Source organism: Tamandua tetradactyla, chromosome 16 (genome assembly GCF_023851605.1).
Source record: "Tamandua tetradactyla isolate mTamTet1 chromosome 16, mTamTet1.pri, whole genome shotgun sequence".
NCBI classification, from domain to species: domain Eukaryota; kingdom Metazoa; phylum Chordata; class Mammalia; order Pilosa; family Myrmecophagidae; genus Tamandua; species Tamandua tetradactyla.
The window spans coordinates 60,675,459-60,693,258 of record NC_135342.1 but is presented as its reverse complement, the minus strand read 5'-3'; the positions used below and the strand labels follow the sequence as shown (position 1 = coordinate 60,693,258).

The 17,800-nt window shown below is 51.5% G+C and overlaps 1 protein-coding gene across 1 annotated transcript; it reads right to left on the bottom strand.

Moving 5' to 3' along the window:
- Nucleotides 1–1,227: 1,227 nt before the first annotated feature.
- Nucleotides 1,228–16,477, bottom strand: CES4A (carboxylesterase 4A). The gene is made up of 14 exons (XM_077132672.1): nucleotides 16,366–16,477; nucleotides 12,176–12,377; nucleotides 8,470–8,611; nucleotides 8,259–8,392; nucleotides 7,793–7,946; nucleotides 6,164–6,268; nucleotides 5,979–6,083; nucleotides 5,812–5,850; nucleotides 5,141–5,281; nucleotides 4,502–4,582; nucleotides 3,960–4,113; nucleotides 3,183–3,314; nucleotides 2,931–3,009; nucleotides 1,228–2,023 (listed from the first exon to the last, which is right to left on the bottom strand). The coding sequence occupies exons 1-14, from the start codon at nucleotides 16,421–16,423 to the stop codon at nucleotides 1,885–1,887; spliced, it is 1,665 nt and encodes a 554-aa protein (XP_076988787.1). The 5' UTR covers nucleotides 16,424–16,477; the 3' UTR covers nucleotides 1,228–1,884.
- Between the last annotated feature and the right edge of the window lie 1,323 nt (nucleotides 16,478–17,800).

Sequence of the window (17,800 nt, the reverse complement as noted above, 5' to 3'; positions counted from 1 at the left end):
AGCCGGGATGAACCCGGGAGAAAAACCACAGAAGAGTCCTGTGGGCCTCACCAAGATCCAGTCATTTCTGAGAACCGCTCCCCGCGGGGTGAGGCCTGCCAGCGGCTTTAGGAAAAGACTGTGGATGGCTGTTGGGGGACCACAGGGAGCCTTCCTGGGAGGATGGGAAGGGTGCTGGGACTGGGCTTGTGGGTCGTAGGGGGCCGGACCACCATCCCGCCCGCCCACTTCCAGGCGCCGATTCCTAGACAAGGTCTTGACTCACATCTGACTGAGCCCTAATTTGGGGGAGGAAGGCCGCTGGGCAGGTGGCTGTTTGAAGAAGTTCGCTCCCTCACATCTGTGTGACAGAGCCTGAGGAGGGGGAGACTGAGGGACCTTCAGGACTGGGCTAGCCTGGGGCTCCTCTGGGGGCTGTGTGGCAGGCCAGGGGATGAGTACCCAGGAGCCCCTGGGCAGGAGGTCTCATGTGGACACTGGGGTGACCTTAGCCCCTGCTGAGTTCCGCACAGGCAGCCCCATGACCACCTTTGAGGGGGCTGAAACCCCAGCTCTCCCTCAGGCTCCCCACTGATGAGTAGCTATTTGGTCACCTGTCCCTTGGTTAGGGGTGGGCAGGGATGCTTTGCTGGCTGTGCTTCTCCTGGGCGGAACAGTCTCACTTCCTCCGGAGTTGACCTCCGTCTGTGATTGCTTTAGGACTGAGTGGAGGTAGTAAGGCCTGGAACAAGCTCCTGATGTTGGGCAAGGCCTTTTATGTCTCTGCCTCAGTTTCCTCCCCCTGTAAAATGGGGGTAATAATCCATATGACAGGTTTGTTGTCAGGAGATGTTTGCTTGAAAGAGAGTTTTCCTCCTCTCCCAGTCACCCCTTTGCTTTTGGGGTTTAGATGCTGGGTGATGGAGGATTGGGTACCCAGGTTCCATAGGTCTTGGCAGCCTCTAGTTGTCTCAGAGACTCAGAAATCCCTAGGTAAAAAAGGCCTAATCATCGCTGTAGTTTGGGATATGAAACCTGTGAGATAGGCTGGGGTATATCCAGGGGAGAGGCCAAGGAGTGAGTAGTGTCGGGTGTAGCACCAAGACGTGAACTGGGCCAAGGCACAGCTGCCAGTAGGTCCTGAGGGGAGAATTTAAGACACCAAGAAAAAAGCCAAGAGTTGTTTAGCCCAAGCAGCTTGGCTACACCTCTCCCTGAGTGTAGCACAACAGGTTCAGCCCAGCAAGGAGCAGGGGCTCTCATTAAGCCACCATCCACTTCCTCCAGGGGCTCTCATTGAGACACCATCCACTTTACCCAATTATTTTAGAGATGGAGAAATTCAGGTCAAGTCAGTACATCTTTATTGAGGCCCACCTCTGATGGCAGTGCCTTTGGGGAGATAGGTGAAGGAGGTGGGGTAGGGAGAACATCCCAAGCTGTAAGAGTTACATATAGTCTGCTGCCCAAGGCCTCAAAGTCAATGTGAATAGGCACAAGGTTGAGCAGGATGGAAGGCAAAGGGCAAGCTGGGTCCACTGATAGGGGTGGTGGCAATCTGGGTAGACCTCTCATAAGAAGTAGACTTTGAAGAGGAGGAAGATTTGGTGAGTGTGTTGTCCTCAGGCTGGGGACCTGGGTACAGTGTGATGGAGGGAACAGTCCTAGCTTATGCTGATGTAGAGAGTGAGGCAAGTGGGTATCATAGGAGGGTAGGCTAGAGAGGGTTGTGCAGGCTATGCTTCCAGCTCTGGTCTGGAGGCAGTAGGTTCTAGATTGAGGAGGACAGGATCCTACTCTCCATATGTGTCCATGGCCAGTCTCCACAAGGTCTGGGTGGTGAGACCAGCCCTTGGGGTCCCTTCTGCATAGCCACCCTCAGAATTGCCTCTGCTTCTTGGGTCCTCAGTGTTGGTGCAGCCTTGTCCAAAAATCCATCTTCTTCTTCTTTAACATCACACCCACTCGCACGGTGACATCCAGCTGCAGATACTTCTCATCCTTCTCGAAGCGGGGCCAAGGTAGCTTCCTGCTACCGGGGTTTCTGCCCAGGAACAGGCAGGAGAGGGTTATTCATGCTCACCTTCATCCTCCTTCTCTGGAGCTTCCCACATTCACTTTCCCCTGGGATCTGGGTCTTGGAAGGCTTTACGGAGATGATATTTAAACAGATATTTTAAAAAGTATAGGAAAGTAGGGAAAGCCCAGGCAGAGGACATGGTGTATGCACAGGTTTAGAGTCATGAAAGAGCAGGGCTTTGGGAGGGAGTACAGTGTAGGTTTAGGGTAGGTAAAGGGCATAGAGAGGGGACTTTGTAGGACATTTTGTGCAAGGCTGAGGGGCTGGGACTTTATCCTGGGGGTAGAGGGGATCCAGGAAGGGTTTCGAGCAGCTGAGTGACTTGATCATATGATATTTAAGGAAGATCCCTTGAGTGTTGGGTGTCACAAGGAGGATGGATAGAAAGGAGAGACTGTTGAGATGAAAAATTAGTCACAAAGTTAGCCAAAATTCAGGTTGGATGTTACCTCTGCCAGGTAGCCTCCCCTGCCTACCCAGGCTAAGTCCGACACCTCTGTATTCGTGCAGGGCCTTGTGCTCCCCTATTACAGCTCTCATTATGCCAGATTGTAGTTTCTGTGTTTTTGTGTGGTGAGCCCCTGGAGGATGGGGGTCAGTACTGGGCTGGGCACAAAAAAGAGAGTAAGTGAATGACTGTTGAATACTTGAGTCAATGAAGAGTGTGGGCCATGAGATAGAGAAGGATACATTCTAGAGACATTTAGGACCTGGTGCCTGATTGGGAAAAGGGATGGAAGAGGCCGCATTCTGGTTGGGCTGACTGGGCAGTCCCCGTGGGACATGCAGGGGAAAACATCCCGGGTAGCCAGCCATCGGGTCTAGCGCTGGGCAAGAAGACTGCTCAGAAGTGTCAGGGAGCCAGACTCACCCTGTGCGGGCAAAATTGGCCCAATATTTCATCATCCGGAGGCTGAGCGCCTTCTCCTCACTTGTAAAAGGGCACAGTTCTGGGGACAGAATGAAATGTGCACTTGGAACAGAGCAGGGTATGCTCATATCCCACCCTGCTCCTCCTGCGACTGTGTCCATACTCAGAAGCTCAGATTAGAGACCAGCTAGTTCCCTGTGGTCGGCCAATGAAGGGGACATCCAGTGGGGGTATCAGGTAGGATTTGAACACCTTGAGAGAAGGGGGTCCCAAAGATGAAGCCGATCTCATCCCCGTGGTCTGCTCCATCAGTGCGGGGTTTGATAATTATGCCACTGGGTGCATGGTGCTCAAATTCGTACAGGTAGACAGGGAAGCCAGCATCTGTGAATAAGGGAAACAGAGAATGGCTGCAGATAAAGCCTCAGCTTGGGCTTTCCATCCATCCCAGCACTCCATCTATCTACCTGCATCAAGCTTCAGAATCAAAGGGGCAGATTTGAATCCTGACTGTACTGCTGATTAGCTGTGTGACCTTGAGCAAGTCATTCAACCTTTCTGAGCTACAATTCCTCATCTGCAGACTGGGGATACCAAAACCTAATCCATGGGATTGTGGCAGGGATCATGGAAGCCTTCCTCTTTCCCCATCTGATCCTTTCTTCCTTTGCCTGGAATTTTAGGCTTTTCAGCATCTACCCCCCACCCCCATTTGACCTCTTACCCACATGCTCCCCAAATCCTAGTCAGCCTGGGCATGATATCTGAGGGACTTTCAATCAGGAAGCCTTCCCTGCCCACCTCAGCCTCCATCCTCTGGGCCAGCAGAGGCCCTGCCCTTGACCCTACAGGAGAGCCCCTCTCTCACACAGGTGACAGCATGCTGCCTTCTCTGTGGCATCTTGGAATCCTTCACCAGCTCTGAGGTATAGAGCAGATGGGTAACTTCTCCAAGGATGCCCATTTGGTAAGCACCACAGTTAGAGAGTAGATGAGGCCTATGTGGCCACTCTTGGGAGCCCCACATACCGCGGTGGGAGCGGGCAGTTTGTAGTGTGGAGTACACAAATGTGGCATCCCCAGCTACGTCCATCAGATTGTTTCGGATCATCTTCCAGTCATAGTCATCGGTATCACCAAAGTACTCTTCCATTACCAGTGGTATCTGCTCCTTAGTGATGTTCTGGGTGGGGAAGCCATACCCACCCTGAGGCCTGGGGTGCCAGCTGGGCCAGGGCCAGAGGTGGGCACACCAGTGACTAGGATCTAGGCTTAGCCACCCAGGAGTTTTTGGACTGAGGGGAATGGGAGCCCTTCCTGGGAGGGCTTCCTTCTCTGTGGGTTCTTGTTCCAGTGTTTTAGCTGGGTTAAAACTGCCTGCCATGACCCTGAGAATGCCAGAGGGGGCTATGACCCACCTACTGCCATCTGATCCCATGCCCACCCCCAGGAACCTCAAAAAAGGCCTGCCCTCTCTGGAAACCCCTTGTGAAGACGGCATCTACTAGGTAAAAAAGGGGGAAAGGGGGCAGCCCTGTCCAAACAGCACCCCTGCCAGTTGGGCCCCTCACCAACAGAATACTGGTGCTCCAGAGCAGCCTGGGGATGGTTTCTTTTCTCATTGTGTGCTGAGTTAGTGGTAACTTCATGCTCTGTACAAAGATAAGGACCCAGGTGTGGGTCAGGTCTGAGGAATTCTGGCCAGAGCTATACCAGGCCCCTGCTCGCCCACCCAAATGGTGAACTCTCAGACAAAGCACAGCCCAGGATGAGCTGATGTCCCCTTCCTTCCCTCCAGCTTCCAACATGCCCATCACTACTCCCTGGGCCAGAGCTGAAGCAGGGCCTGGGAAGGTCTATCCTAAGTTGGGGCAGCTGCCCTGACCCAAGGAGCAAGGGAGGGTCCCAGGATTTGCAGTTACCTGGAGGTTGAGTGATAGACAAGATGACCCCATCCAAACTATCATTTGAGGATTTGGGGCCACAAAATCTCCAAGAGTCCACACTCCTCCCTTCCCCTCATCATTTCTGGCCAACTCCCACCACAGAGAGACTACAGGAACCTCCCAAGGCTTTAGCCCTACTCCCACACCTGGCCCTACTTCAGCATTTGGGAACACCAGGATCTGATCTGGTGCCCAGCACTGCCCAAGAGGCATCCTCTGCTGCCTCCCACCCCACTGTGATGGGCACCCCTCCTGTTTACTTACATAAGGCAAGAGCCAACCGAACTCCAGGCTGTTGACACCCAGAAGGTAGGGCACAGGTGCAGTCTGCCCCTGGGCCAGGAGCACCAAAGGGTTGTTTGGGAACACCACACCATCCACCACAGGGCTCATGAACCACACAATCTGTAAGCAAGGGGTACTTCTAGCTAGACCTCCACATATCTTCCCAGGCTCTGTGCAGCCTGGGGTGCCCAGCTCATCAGGTCCCCTTCCAGAGGCTGCTCTAGCCTGTGGCCCTTTAATTGGGAAAAGCACCTGGGAGGACAGGGGTGGGACGAGACCAGTGATAGGCAGGGCCAGGCCACCTGGACTTGGGATGCTCATCACCAGATATCTACACAGCTCACTGCCTCACCTCATGGAAATCTTAGCTAAATATCACCTTCTCAATGAGATCCTCCCTATCCATTCTATTTAAAATCTCATCCCTCCTATTGTGCCCAACCCCGTACCCTGCTCCATTTGTTGCCATTCACTTATCTTCTAAGGAAGTGAATATTTTATTTATTTATATTGTTTGTTATCTCTTCCCTCTGAAACATCAACTCCACCAGGGAAGAGATCTCAGCCTGAATGTTCACTGAGTATCCTGAGTGCCTGGCTCATAGCAGGTGTTCAGTAAAGACTTGAATTGAAAAATGAGGCCTGCTCACCTCTTGAGGGTCTTTCTGGAAGTTCAAGTGGTAGAATCTCTGTGGAGGGAAGTGGAGTGGGGCAGAGTTAAAGGAAGCCCCTGGTGTGCTCCTGGGACAGGGTTCCCGAGGAAGTCGTTGCAGGCAGCTGGGCACCAGGTCAGGAACTGGAAGGAAGTTCTACTTACCATCTTCTTGGACACTTGCATTATTTCAGTTCCTGATCGTGCTCTCAGGCAGTCCACCAGGGTCCGTGTGTTGTTGTGGTTGCAGCCTGCCAGATGGGCAACCTTCTGTAGAGAGAAGAAGGGCTGCTCAGCAATGCCTCCATACTGTATTCCCTGTCAAGGCCTGGAGGAGGGGAGGTACCCACCTTGGCCACCTTCAGTGGGTCAGGTGTAATGAAGGCTCTGAATATTGCGGTGCCGCTCTGGGAAATGGCCCGATGAAAGAGACCCCGGGCCTGGGGTGACATCATCTGCAGGAGTGAGTAGGTGGGGCACCTGTGAGAGGTTCAAGTGGGGCCACTAGGGCTGCTCTGAATGCCTGTCTGGGAATAGACATAGCCGGGAAGCCTGAGGAGGTCCAGAGAGGGTAGGCACTGGGTGATGAAGGGGGGGAGTCAGGAGCCCTGGGTTGAAGTCTTAGTCAGGGGCCAGTGCCTTCCTACCTCTGGGCCTCCACATCCTGGCCTGTGCAATGGGTGCCAGGGGTCCTGGAAGGGATCTGAGGTTGTGGGAGGCTATCTGCTGGTGTAAGGAAGGGGGTTCCCTCTGCTGCTGGGCTGGAATGGGGATGGGTGAGAGGCTATCACAGTTTCAGGTACCTATGCTGACAACTCTTAGCTTCTCTTTGGTGCCAAAACCTGGGGTACACATGCATCCTAGCCCCCCTCCCATCCCTTGGGCACTCCAGACTTCATGTCCCCCAAACCTGCTCCAGCTAGTCCCTATCTGGAGAGTGGGGCATCCCTTACCCCACATCATTAACCTACCCTCAAGGCCTTCCCTATCTCCTCTGCCCCTCCCTCATCATCACACCCCACGTGCTGCAGTCCTAACCATCTGGCCTCCTGTACCTCCTCCTCTACTCTCCATCCTTCCTGCCTCTATTCTAGAACCAACCTCCACCATCCCCTCTGGGATATACCCCACCCCCTTCCTCTTGGTCCCCAAGACCCTGCTCCTGCCTCTTTCTAAGCCAGTCCTACACAGCAGATTGAGCCATTTCTCTAACTGCATACTTCCCTGCTTAAAATCTTTTCTTGCTCTTCAGTGCACTTCGGATAAAGTTGCTTAACTTCTTCAGGCCTCAGTTTCTTCATTTGAAGATTAGGAATGCAACAATACTTTTCTCATTGAATTGTTGAGAAAATTGAATCAATATACATAAGGTGCTTAGAAGAATGCCTGGCACACAGAAGGTGCTCACGTGTTTGAGTGTTAACATTATTGTGACCCCCAAGTGCTGTGTGCTGTGGCCCCTGTTCATTTCCCACTCATGTGCCCCTCATGTGCACCTTACCTTATACCCACTCTCCAGGCTCACTGAATGGCTGGCAGTCCTCCGGGAGTCACGGGCAAAGACCTGTCTCGAACCCAGGTTCCCGACTCCCAGGCCTAGACTGTGGCCCCAGCCACACCCAGAGGGCAGGTGATGGGCTCTGTGCAGGAGGTGGAAGTTTTCTGTTTTTTGTTTTAGGGGGTGGAAAAGGTAGGGGCTGGACAGTCTTTTTGGTCCGCCATGGTTCTCTGAGTGTTCCTAAAAGGCCCAGCACTGACTGTCCTCCCTGAGGCTCAGTTTTCTCATCTGCGCTACCCGAGAACGGAGCGGGCACTATTGGCTGTGAAGGGCAATACCTTTGGCAGGGATGATGGCAGGTCTGCGGGTGGGCATGTTTATGTACATGTAAGTTTGCACATGCGTGTCTGCAGTAGTGCCTACATGCGTGGGAACACGCGGGCCTACGTCTGTGCTGGGTCCACCCTGGCACTGCACTCACCAATCCTGAGACGCACATGGCCCCGGACGACTGGCCGAACAGGGTCACGGAGCCCGGGTCTCCGCCGAAGGCCGCGATGTTCTCCTGCACCCAGCGTAGAGCCGCCAGCTGGTCGAGCAGCGCCCAGTTCCCGCGGGCTTCGCTGTCGCCCGTGCTGGGCGGGTGGGGCTCAAGGTCAGGGTCTCGGACCCCGACGGCCAGCGTCCGGAGGGCTCCTGCCGGCCCTCGCCCCGCCTCGTCCCTAGCGATCCCGTTCCGCGCCCACACCTCTTTCCATCGAGTCAGCTCCCGCCCCATTGCGACAGTATGGAGTTCCCGCCGCGTCCACCAAGCCTGAGACCCGGGTCCCCGCCACGCCCCTCCAGCGGCCACGGCCCTCCTCTCTCCACCCAGTCCCCGCCTCCTCCGCCCCGGGCCGCTGTCCCACAGAGGCCCCGCCCCCGGCCCCGGCCGGGTCCCCGCCCACCTCAGGAAGCCTAGGATGCCCAGGCGCGACTGCAGAAACACCACCACCACCTGCTCACGGGCCGCCAGCTGGGAGCCGTCGTACGTGGAAGCGGAGCCCACGAGGAAGACGCCTCCGGGGAACCAGACCATCACCTGGGCAAGGAGGGCGGGGCCTGAGCGGAGGGGGCGGGCCCAGTGGGACCGCGCGGGGGCGAGGAGGGCGCTCTCACCGGCAGCGGAGCGTCCCCGAGCGCTCGCACCGGCGCGTACACGTCCAGGTACAGACAGTCCTCACTGAAGCGCAGCCACTTGTAGTGTTTCCGCGTGTTGAAGTATATCGAGGCGCTCTGCCCCCAGGACTCCTGAAGGCACCTGTGGCGAGGCGGGAGCCTGAGCCCGGCTCTGCAGGGGGCATGGTTTCCCTCCATGCTTTCTGGTTCAACACCCTAAAGCGCAGGAAGGGGTGTGGAGTTTGGCAGCTTCAGTGCCATACACTTTTTTTGAGGGGGGGAGGTGGGGGACGTGCATGGTCCGGAAATCGAACCCGGATTTCCCTCATGGAAGGCGAGCATTCTACCTTCAGTGCCATACACTTTTATGTCACTTACTGTCCTCAGGCAGCGTGCGGCCCTACAAAGCACGCTGGCTCCTGATTCTGGGCCAGCCTCTCGCCCTTCTGCAGGTAAAGAGACCAGGTAAATAGACGGGAAGAGATCACCCAGGTTTCGTGGGGAGTGGACAGAACCAAAAGCGAAATCCAGGCAGCCTGTTTGTGTGTGTGTGTGTGCCCGTGTTTGAGGGCCTTCACCAGCCTCGGGGTCCAGGAATGGAAGGCAGTTTGGACTCCTGCCCCTCTGCCTTCTGCCTGGCTCCTTGGGTCTGCCTGGGGAGAGGTTCCCAGTTCCTGTTGTGACCCTGATGGAGCAGTCAAGCCAGTAACCCGGGTGCCTGCTCTGGGCACCTCCCTGTCTTTCATGCCCCACCCTTCCCTCAGTCTCCATTCTGCCTCTTCAACAGCTCTTAAATATGCTCTCTCCCCTCCATCCCTGAGGCCACTGCCCTGTCAAGGCCATCACCATCTCTGGGCTGGACACACCCCCTCTAACTCATCCTCCACACTCTGGCCAGTGGAAATGATAAAAAACACAAAGCTGACCATGCTGCAACTCTCCTTTACAACCTTCCCTGGCTCCCCACTGCTGTCCAGATAAAGTCCAAATTCACCCAAACTGATCCAGTCCCCCTTTCTGTTTAGTCACCTCCTTACCTGTTATCCCGGTCCCCATTTGCTCCATATACACAAGTCTTGTCCCTTGCCACCCACCTCTGAGCCCCTCTATCTTCTGTCTTCTCTGCCAAGTGCCTTTTGTTCTGCCCAGCAAACTCCTATTCATGTTTAAGGCCCAGTTCAAATGATGTCCCATCTGCTGGGCACTTCTTTCTCTGTACTCCCCAAAGCTCTATCCACCACTGACTATAGTCCAGGTCGAAGTTATTTAGATTGGTCAGTTTTTCTCTCTAAGTGACCAAGCACTCGCTGAGGTCAGGAATGGAGGTGGATTCATGAATCTTGGCACCCAGACCACTGCCTTATGCTGTGTGGATGTTGGAGGGGGTATTTATGGAGCATAGTCTATACTCTGCCTTTCCTTTTCTCCCTGCTGGTCCAGCCCCTTGTGTGGCCAGCTGGAGCTGTCCCATTTGGCTAGGTGCAGGAAACACTGTTTGGCTGTTTCTCTGCTCCCATCTCTTGCTCAAGCCTGTCTTCTGTGTGTGTGTGTGTGTGTGTGTGTGTGTGTGTGTGTGTGTGTGTACTCCCCTCCTCCCAACCCCAGGGTATCACCTGCCCTCTTCCATCAGTTCTTACCAACAGCACTTCAGCAGATATTGGTCCAAACCTATCCCCTATTCCTCACCTTCTCTAACAACTATCCTCTCTCTTCTGCTCAAGGCCAAACATTACAACTTACCTTTCCCTCCATACCACCCAGGCTCCCCCAGGACACTAGCAGGCAGCTTGTCTCTGTCTCTACATTCTATCTTTTATCTTCCTTGCTTGAATTCTCAGTAGCAGTTAATGTTGTTAGGGAGCTGTTTAATGGGCACACCCAGCATTCCTATAGAAATCTACAAAAATTCTAGAGCTCTGTTAGTCAAGAACTGGGGTTGTGAACAACTAAGGCATCTGTCCCCATCCCTCCACTAAAGCCACTGCTGCCAAGGCCACCAATGACTTCCATCTTGCCAAGGATGTCATCATTTTACTTGCCCTGGTAGCTATCTACATGGCTGACTGCTCTGCTCTTCTTGAATAGCTTTCCTTCTCTAGGCTTCTGTAACATCTCCCTCTCCTGATTTCCTGCCACTTCATTAGTGGTGTCCACTACTCTCCCAGGCCTAAGTGTCCAGGCCCAGGAGTCCAGGCCTCTACCCTTGGTTCTCTCTCCCAAGTTGTTCACATCCAGGCCCAGGGCTACCACTATTGAGGTGCTGCTGGCCAGCTTCTGGCCCCTGAATGAACCTCAAGCTCATTTATCCAACCCTCTACCCCATATGTCCACACGGACCTCTATCAAGCATGTCAAGCTTAACATGCCCCCAAACAAACTCCTGTTTTGCCCAAACCTGCTCTTGCCCAGTCTTCCCCATTTTGGTAAATGGTACCCTTACTCTACTTTGGCCAAAAACTATGCCATTATCCTTAATTCCTCTTCTTCCCTTGTAGCCCACATCCAATTCACCAGCAAATCTCTTCAATCCTGTCTTCAAAATAAATCTAGAGTCTGACCACATCTACTCTGCAACAGCCTCCTCTCTCCCTGCTCCCCCATGAACCACATGCCCCCTCCACCCATCATGGCCTGTTCTGAGCAGGCCACTTAAATCTTATACCTGACAGTTCATGTTTTAAACAGCTGCTATTCTGACAACTCTCAGCCATGTTCCAACAACCGACACTCAGACTTCTGTGCAATGAACATTCCAACTCTAAACCCCTGATCCTCAGGTTTCTAACATTCAGCCTATGTTTTATCCCTTGAACTATGGGGTTCAAAAGAACAGTCACAATGTTTAGAATGCCTGGAATTCTCTCAGTAGATGGATGGTGTTCCATCAAGTAACACCTCGGTGTTCTAGCCACAGTTGGTTGTGTTCTAATAACTGGCATGTGGCTTTCAAATGGTGGAACCCTGTTCTTAAGAGACACTCTACTTTATATAGTTTTTTTCTTTTTATATTGACCATCATCTAGGTTCTTACAACGGACAAAACCCAGTGTGACTGATGCTGAAGATTGTAAATGACTGCCACAGAATGTTCCGGACAGTAGGTGACTCAGTAATCTGGGTAAACAGTAAATACACTAGCTCTGGGTCACTTGCCAAGCCCAGTGTTTCACAGGGCAAGCATTCTCCCAGTCTCGCAGGTGGGAGTCAGGGCTTGAGTCGGACTGGAGGTGGTGTCTGGACCATGGGGCATTAAAATGGAAACAGCCCTCTTGGGGCTCCCTCTACAGGGAAAGGGCTGGTAGTGCCACATGGGCTGGTTCCTGGGCTCACACCCAGCCCCAATGGAGCGGGGGCGAGCTCAGGGTTCTCAGTGGGACTTGGGACTGTGAATGAGGTCTGCCTGCCCCACCCCCCACATTTAGGAAAACTCAGCTCCTCAGCAGGTCCTGAGGGCACAGTCCTCCCTGGCCAGAGCCCTCCCGTGAGAGCCCTGAAAACAGCACTGCCAGCGCCTGAAACACTATCTAGACCAATTGCCTTGTTCTTTGGGTTTGGAAACCAGGACCCACCGATGGGCTTAGCTTGCCTGGGGTCACAGTGAGCTCTTCTCAGTGAGTTGGTCCCACCCCTGCCCAGAGGCAGACCCAGCCCCACTGCCCTCCTCAGGGTCTGCCCACTCCTCAGCTGGCAGTCTTCTGTCTCTTACGCAGGGGCGAAGGTGGTGGCATCTCTGGTTCCTTTCCAAGGTTCCAGTGGCTCCGGGGGAGCAAACCTGCGGGCGCCCACGGGAGGTCTGGAGAAGGGAATTCCTAGAAAGACGTGGATGGGTGTCTGCCCCACATGGATCTCCTTCCCTTGGAGTGTCCCATATTTAGTCACCACTAGAGGTTCCTTGGTATGCCAGGCACCTAGAAAGACAGGGAGGAGGGTCATCTCGGCAGAGCCATCCTCAGCCACGTATGCAACCCCACCCCACCTGCCGTGACACCTGCAGCAGCCTGGAGCTTTTCACAGTCGTGTATTTGTCCTTGTTTTCTGATGTTTCTCTCAGTATTTGATTTAAGATTTCAAGGATATTTTTGTAGGTTCATAAAAATTCATGTTTATTATATGAGCTGTTTCTCATTGTGTCATTTAATGTTTTTATTTTTATTTCTGTTGGCCTGATATTAATATATCTGCATCTCTTTTCTTGTTGCTACCATTTGCCTGGTATATTTCTGAGAAGATATCACACACATATATACATTCTCGCTCATATACACACATCAATACTCACACGCTCATATAAATTTATACATACATAGGTTTATGTGAGCATAGCTCATTTACAAAGAAACATACAGAAATAGAAGGGTCAAATGCATGTCCATATGCACACTAGTGCAGTTACACACAGGTCACAAAGCATCCATACAGAGCATAAGTTTGCATGCATACCATACGCATACATACATGCACACGCGTACACACAGCAGTACAAGCATACACATACCTTAGTCAGCACTTGAAATAGACATGAATGGAATGGAATAGATACGAGATGGGCCAAGTTGAATCCAACTTTCCACCAATAGGCATTTCTTTCTCTCCTAGGCTCTGATCCTGCCCCACTCCTCTTGCCAAAGATTTCTGAGGCCCGTATCTGCCATCCCTTCCCAAAGTGCCCTTCTTCATTCCCCCCACCTCCTCCTTTACCGAAGCTGACTTGTTCTGTGCCCCTGTCCCTTGGAGCTTACTCTGCAATGTGGTAGAAAACTAATCTGATCCAAGTGATTCTTGAACCTACCTGTGCATCAGAAGCTTCTTGAAGTCACTGCAAAAATAAAGACTCCTAGGCCCAACCCCACGTTCTCTGAATGGGAATCTCAGGGTTGTGCCAGGAAATTAGATATACAAACTTCCTAAGAAATTCTGATGCAACTAGTTGTTGGAATTGCATTGGGAGGTGTGGGATAGAGCACATCCTCATACCTCGAGCTGCAGGTGGACCACAACACCTCTCAGCCCACACCCTCCAGTCTCCGCAGGCCTTCCCTGAGCAGTGTCTGGGCACAAGGGAGTGGCTGTAGTGATGACCTTTCATGCAGGGAGGCAGGCCAGTGGGGACAAGGGGCCATCTCACATCTCCTTGGTGTGTTTCCAAAGCCCTTGCATGTGGACCACTCACATGGGCTTTTCAGCGGCCTGGGAGGAGCTGTGGGAGGGCCACTGTGCCCATTTTACAGTAAGGGATGGAGGCTGAGGGAGGGGCAGTGACCAGCCTGAGATCTCCCAAGACAGACCCAGGAGGCTGAGATCTGTTGCATCACCTTAACTGGGCCTAGATCCTGGACCGACCCATGGTTGAATAGCCAACAGCTATGATTCAGTGAGTAGCCGAGCACTGTGCCAGCCCTTTACATGTATTACCTCACCTCATCCTTTAAACCTTTACACCTTCATGCTTTACAAATGTAGAAACTGCCTTCCTGGCAACGTGGGACAGAGATCTTGGAATGAATGGAGACTCGGCATCAAGGGATTGAGAAAAACCCTAGAATGAGCTGAGACTTAGCATCAAGGGATTGAGAAAACCTTCTCGACCAAAAGGGGGAAGAGGGAAATGAGACAAAGTGTCAATGACTGAGAGATTCCAAACAGAGTTGAGAGGTTATCCTGGAGGTTATTCTTATGCATCAAGTAGATATCATCTTGTTATTCAAGATGTAATGGAGAGGCTGGAGGGAACTGCCTGAAAATGGAGAGCTGTGTTCCAGTAGCCATGTTTCTTGAGGATGATTGAATAATGATATAGCTGTCACAATGTGACTGTGTGATTGTGAAAACCTTGTGTCTGATGCTCCTTTTATCTACCTTATCAAGAAATGAGTAGAGGGTGGGCCGCGGTGGCTCAGCGGGCAAAGTGCTTGCCTGCTATGCCGGAGGACCTCGGTTCGATTCCCGGCCCCAGCCCATGTAACGAAAACGGAGAAACAAAATACAATAAAACAAGAAAATGTTTAAAAGATGTTTCCCTTTCTTCCTCTCTTCCTTCCTTCTATCCTTCCTTCCTTCTCTCTGTCTTTCCTTTAAAAAAAAAAAAAAAAAAAAAAAAAAAAAAAGAAATGAGTAGAACATATGGAATAAAAATAAATAATAGGGGGAACAAATGCTAAAATAAATTTAGTTTGAAATGCTAGTGATCAATGAAAGCGAGGGGTAAGGGGTATGTAGGTATAATCTTTTTTTTCTTTCCTGTGTTCGTTTTATTTCTTTTTCTATTGTCTTTTTATTTTTTTTCTGAATTAATGCAAATGTTCTAAGAAATGATGAATATCAACTAAGTGATGATATTGTGAATTACTCATTATGTATGTTTTATTTTGTTTCATTTCTTTTAATTAATAAATAAATTAAAAAACTAAGACATTAGTATGTTATATATATATATATATCCACAATAAAAATAAATAAAATGTTTAAAACAAAAACAAACAAACAAAAAATGTAGAAACTACAGCTCAGGGGCTTATGTAATATGTCCAAGGTCAGACAGAGGATATCTCATGTCAGAGCTCTGCTCTAAATCATGATGTTTTACTGTCCCCAACCAAACCTTTGGTGGGTACCTATGTGTGTGGCAGAATGTTCTAGACCACTGAACAAGAGCTGCCATGGAGTGGCCCTTACCCCAGCTCTGCTACCCAAAGGCACGCACTTGGGAAAACAATATTCCTTATTAGAAGTCATACTGCCCTATTCATAGTAATAAAATACTAGTTAAAACTAGGAGTTACAACTTCCATCTAATTGAAAAATGATGACAACCGAATTCTGGTGAAACTACAACGAAAAGGACATTTATATGTACTATGGATGGAGGATAAATTGGTACAATGCCTTGGGAAAGGAATTTGGCAATGTCTACAAACAGCCATAAAATGTTCACATGCTTTTACTCAGTAATTCCACTTCTGGGCCCCTGCCCTACCAAAATAGTCAGAAATGCATTAAAATAAATACCTTTATGAACCATAGTGAATACTGGAAGCATCATTTATATCTGGGACCAGGCAAAATAAAAATAACTATGAACTCAAGCTGTAAACTGCTTTATGATGAAATTTTAGTGCAAAAGAAAAGCAAATCATAAAATTGTATACATGCTAATAGCACAGCTATGTACAAATACATTTAAAAGAAAATGCACCAAAATGCTAGAAGTGGTTTTAGCAAAGTTTTCCCCAAATTAAAAAAAAAATGTATTTATATACGCAAAACTAATTTATGGTGATAGAGAACAGAATAGTGGTTTCTTTGGAGGTGTTCACTAGGAAGGAGCATGAGGGGACCTCCTGGGGTGTTGAAAATGTTAGATCTTGGCCTGGGTGGTGGGTATATGGTGTACACATGTATAAGCACATCAAGCTGTACACTTAAGATATGTGTATTTTGCCTTACATGTCTTACACCTCAGTTAAAAATTATAAGAAGTATAATACTAATTTTAAAAAGAAAGACATTGGGGAGAAATTTGCAGGTGAAAAAGAGGCCCATGTAGGGCAGAGGGAGGCAGAAGCAGGACTCCTGCTTGGGAGGAAGAAAAAAAGGAAGGAAAGGAGGGAGGAAGGGAGGAAAGAAGGAGAGATAGAGGCAGGGAGGAGGGAAGGAGGGAGGGAGGCAGGCTACCTACTCGCCACTTTGTAAAGCAACCATGAGGTTTAGAGAGGCCAAAGGACTTGTCTAGACTGCCAGCTGGTAGGTGGATTAGAGCCCTGAGTGACTCCCCCCACCCAGTCTACCCCTTTTCTGAGTGCCCTGCCCCACTGCCCCCAGGCAGAAGTTAAGATGGGATCTACCCCTGTGCCCTTCATGTCCTCTTGCCTGGCACCCTCAGGAAGAGATGGGGCTTACCTGGGACTGTCTGAACCAGCAGGCAGAAGATAAGGCTCAAGTACCAAATCCACCTCATGCTCCAGGCAGCTCCTGCCACAGACTAGAGTGATTTCAACCAGGTGGATGGCTGATGGGCACTGTGTCTGTAGCGCATGAGCAATGAATGGTCCTACTTTTAGTCTTCTCTCCATCCCTATCAGCTGATTCTGGGGCGGGAGAAAGATGACCAGCCCTCTGACCAATCCACATCTCTGTCTCTGCCTTGGGGCGATATGTCACACCAGATAGTCTTGGCGCTTCGAACAAACTGACCAGCCTGCAATCCCTGCCCAAAGGTTTGCTCATCCCTGCACTGGGCTTAAAGTTAAGTCGGTGTGAGTCAAGCTCTGAGCACACAGTAGGGGTAGGGTGTGAGCAGAACGCCAGAGCCCTCAGCCCCAGGCTCCCTCCCTGTGGATTTAAGAACCTTGGGCCTCCCTGGTCCTCTCTGACTTGTCTACTCTCTTGGACAAGCACTCCCCTACCCTTCCTTGCACATTCTGGCTCTCTTGGCCAGGACCATCGCTGAGTGGCAGGCTCTGTGCCGGGCGCACCAAGTCCTGGGGGGAGCCATGCCAACATGGCCGCTGCCCACACAGACCCACAGTCTGCTTGGGGGAGCTAAGCCTGGGAGCAGCCGTGATGAGGAGCCCGGGGCAGGGAGATGGTGGTCAGGGAAGGAGTTTCCCTAGAGAAGACCTTAACTTCTCAGTGAAGGAGGAGGAGAGATTTTCTTTGGAGAGATCTGTGACTCCGTGAGTCCCACCTTCTTCCTTCCCTTCAGGCCTGTGGGCGCTTTTTTCACGGGTCCGTGGGGGAGGGTGCGAGGTGCTTCCCCCTTCCTGATAGAATGAGTTTGGAACCAAAGGATCAGGTATGGAGAGAACAGGGCACCCCACACGCCCACCTTCATTCAAAAGATAAGACTCCTATCTCCCTCTAAGACCTGGAGTCCAACCCCACTTTTGGGAAAATGGGCTCTGATGGGTTTCTGTGGCTGCTCTCAGAAGAGAGGACTACGGGTGGGGTGCGGGACAAGGCAGGGAGCAGGGAAGTTCTCACTTGCTTCCTGGTCTCCTGCTCTGTGGGCCTGGCTCACTTCTTCATCAGGAACCCTCTCTCACAGTCCCCAAAGTAGTGACCCTTCCTCAGCCCTAAGGAATGTGTCATTCATGTCCCAATTATTGCTGCTTGGCCTCTATCGCCTTCTAAGGGGGCTAGAAAGAGGCCTAAGATGGACCCAAGGTGACTCCATGCCCACCCCTTGTCCTGTCCTGTCAGGAGTGTGGCCCGTCCCATTGCAGCCGCACAGGACACTGTACCTCCCTTGGGTGGGATCGGCTCTGGTCGGCTGAGTCTCCCTGTGGTGGGCATGTCCTCCCTGACAGACCCACGAAAAAGGCGCCCCCAGGGC

Excerpts from the sequence above, each read along its gene's own strand:
- CES4A (XM_077132672.1), bottom strand. The coding sequence starts at position 16,423 with ATGAGGTGGATTTGGTACTTGAGCCTTATCTTCTGCCTGCTGGTTCAG. Across the intron at positions 8,393-8,469 it reads TCGGGGACGCTCCGCTGCCG|GTGATGGTCTGGTTCCCCGG; the intron begins GTGAGAGCGCCC and ends CTCCTTGCCCAG. Across the intron at positions 2,024-2,930 it reads GCCAATTTTGCCCGCACAGG|AAACCCCGGTAGCAGGAAGC; the intron begins GTGAGTCTGGCT and ends GTTCCTGGGCAG.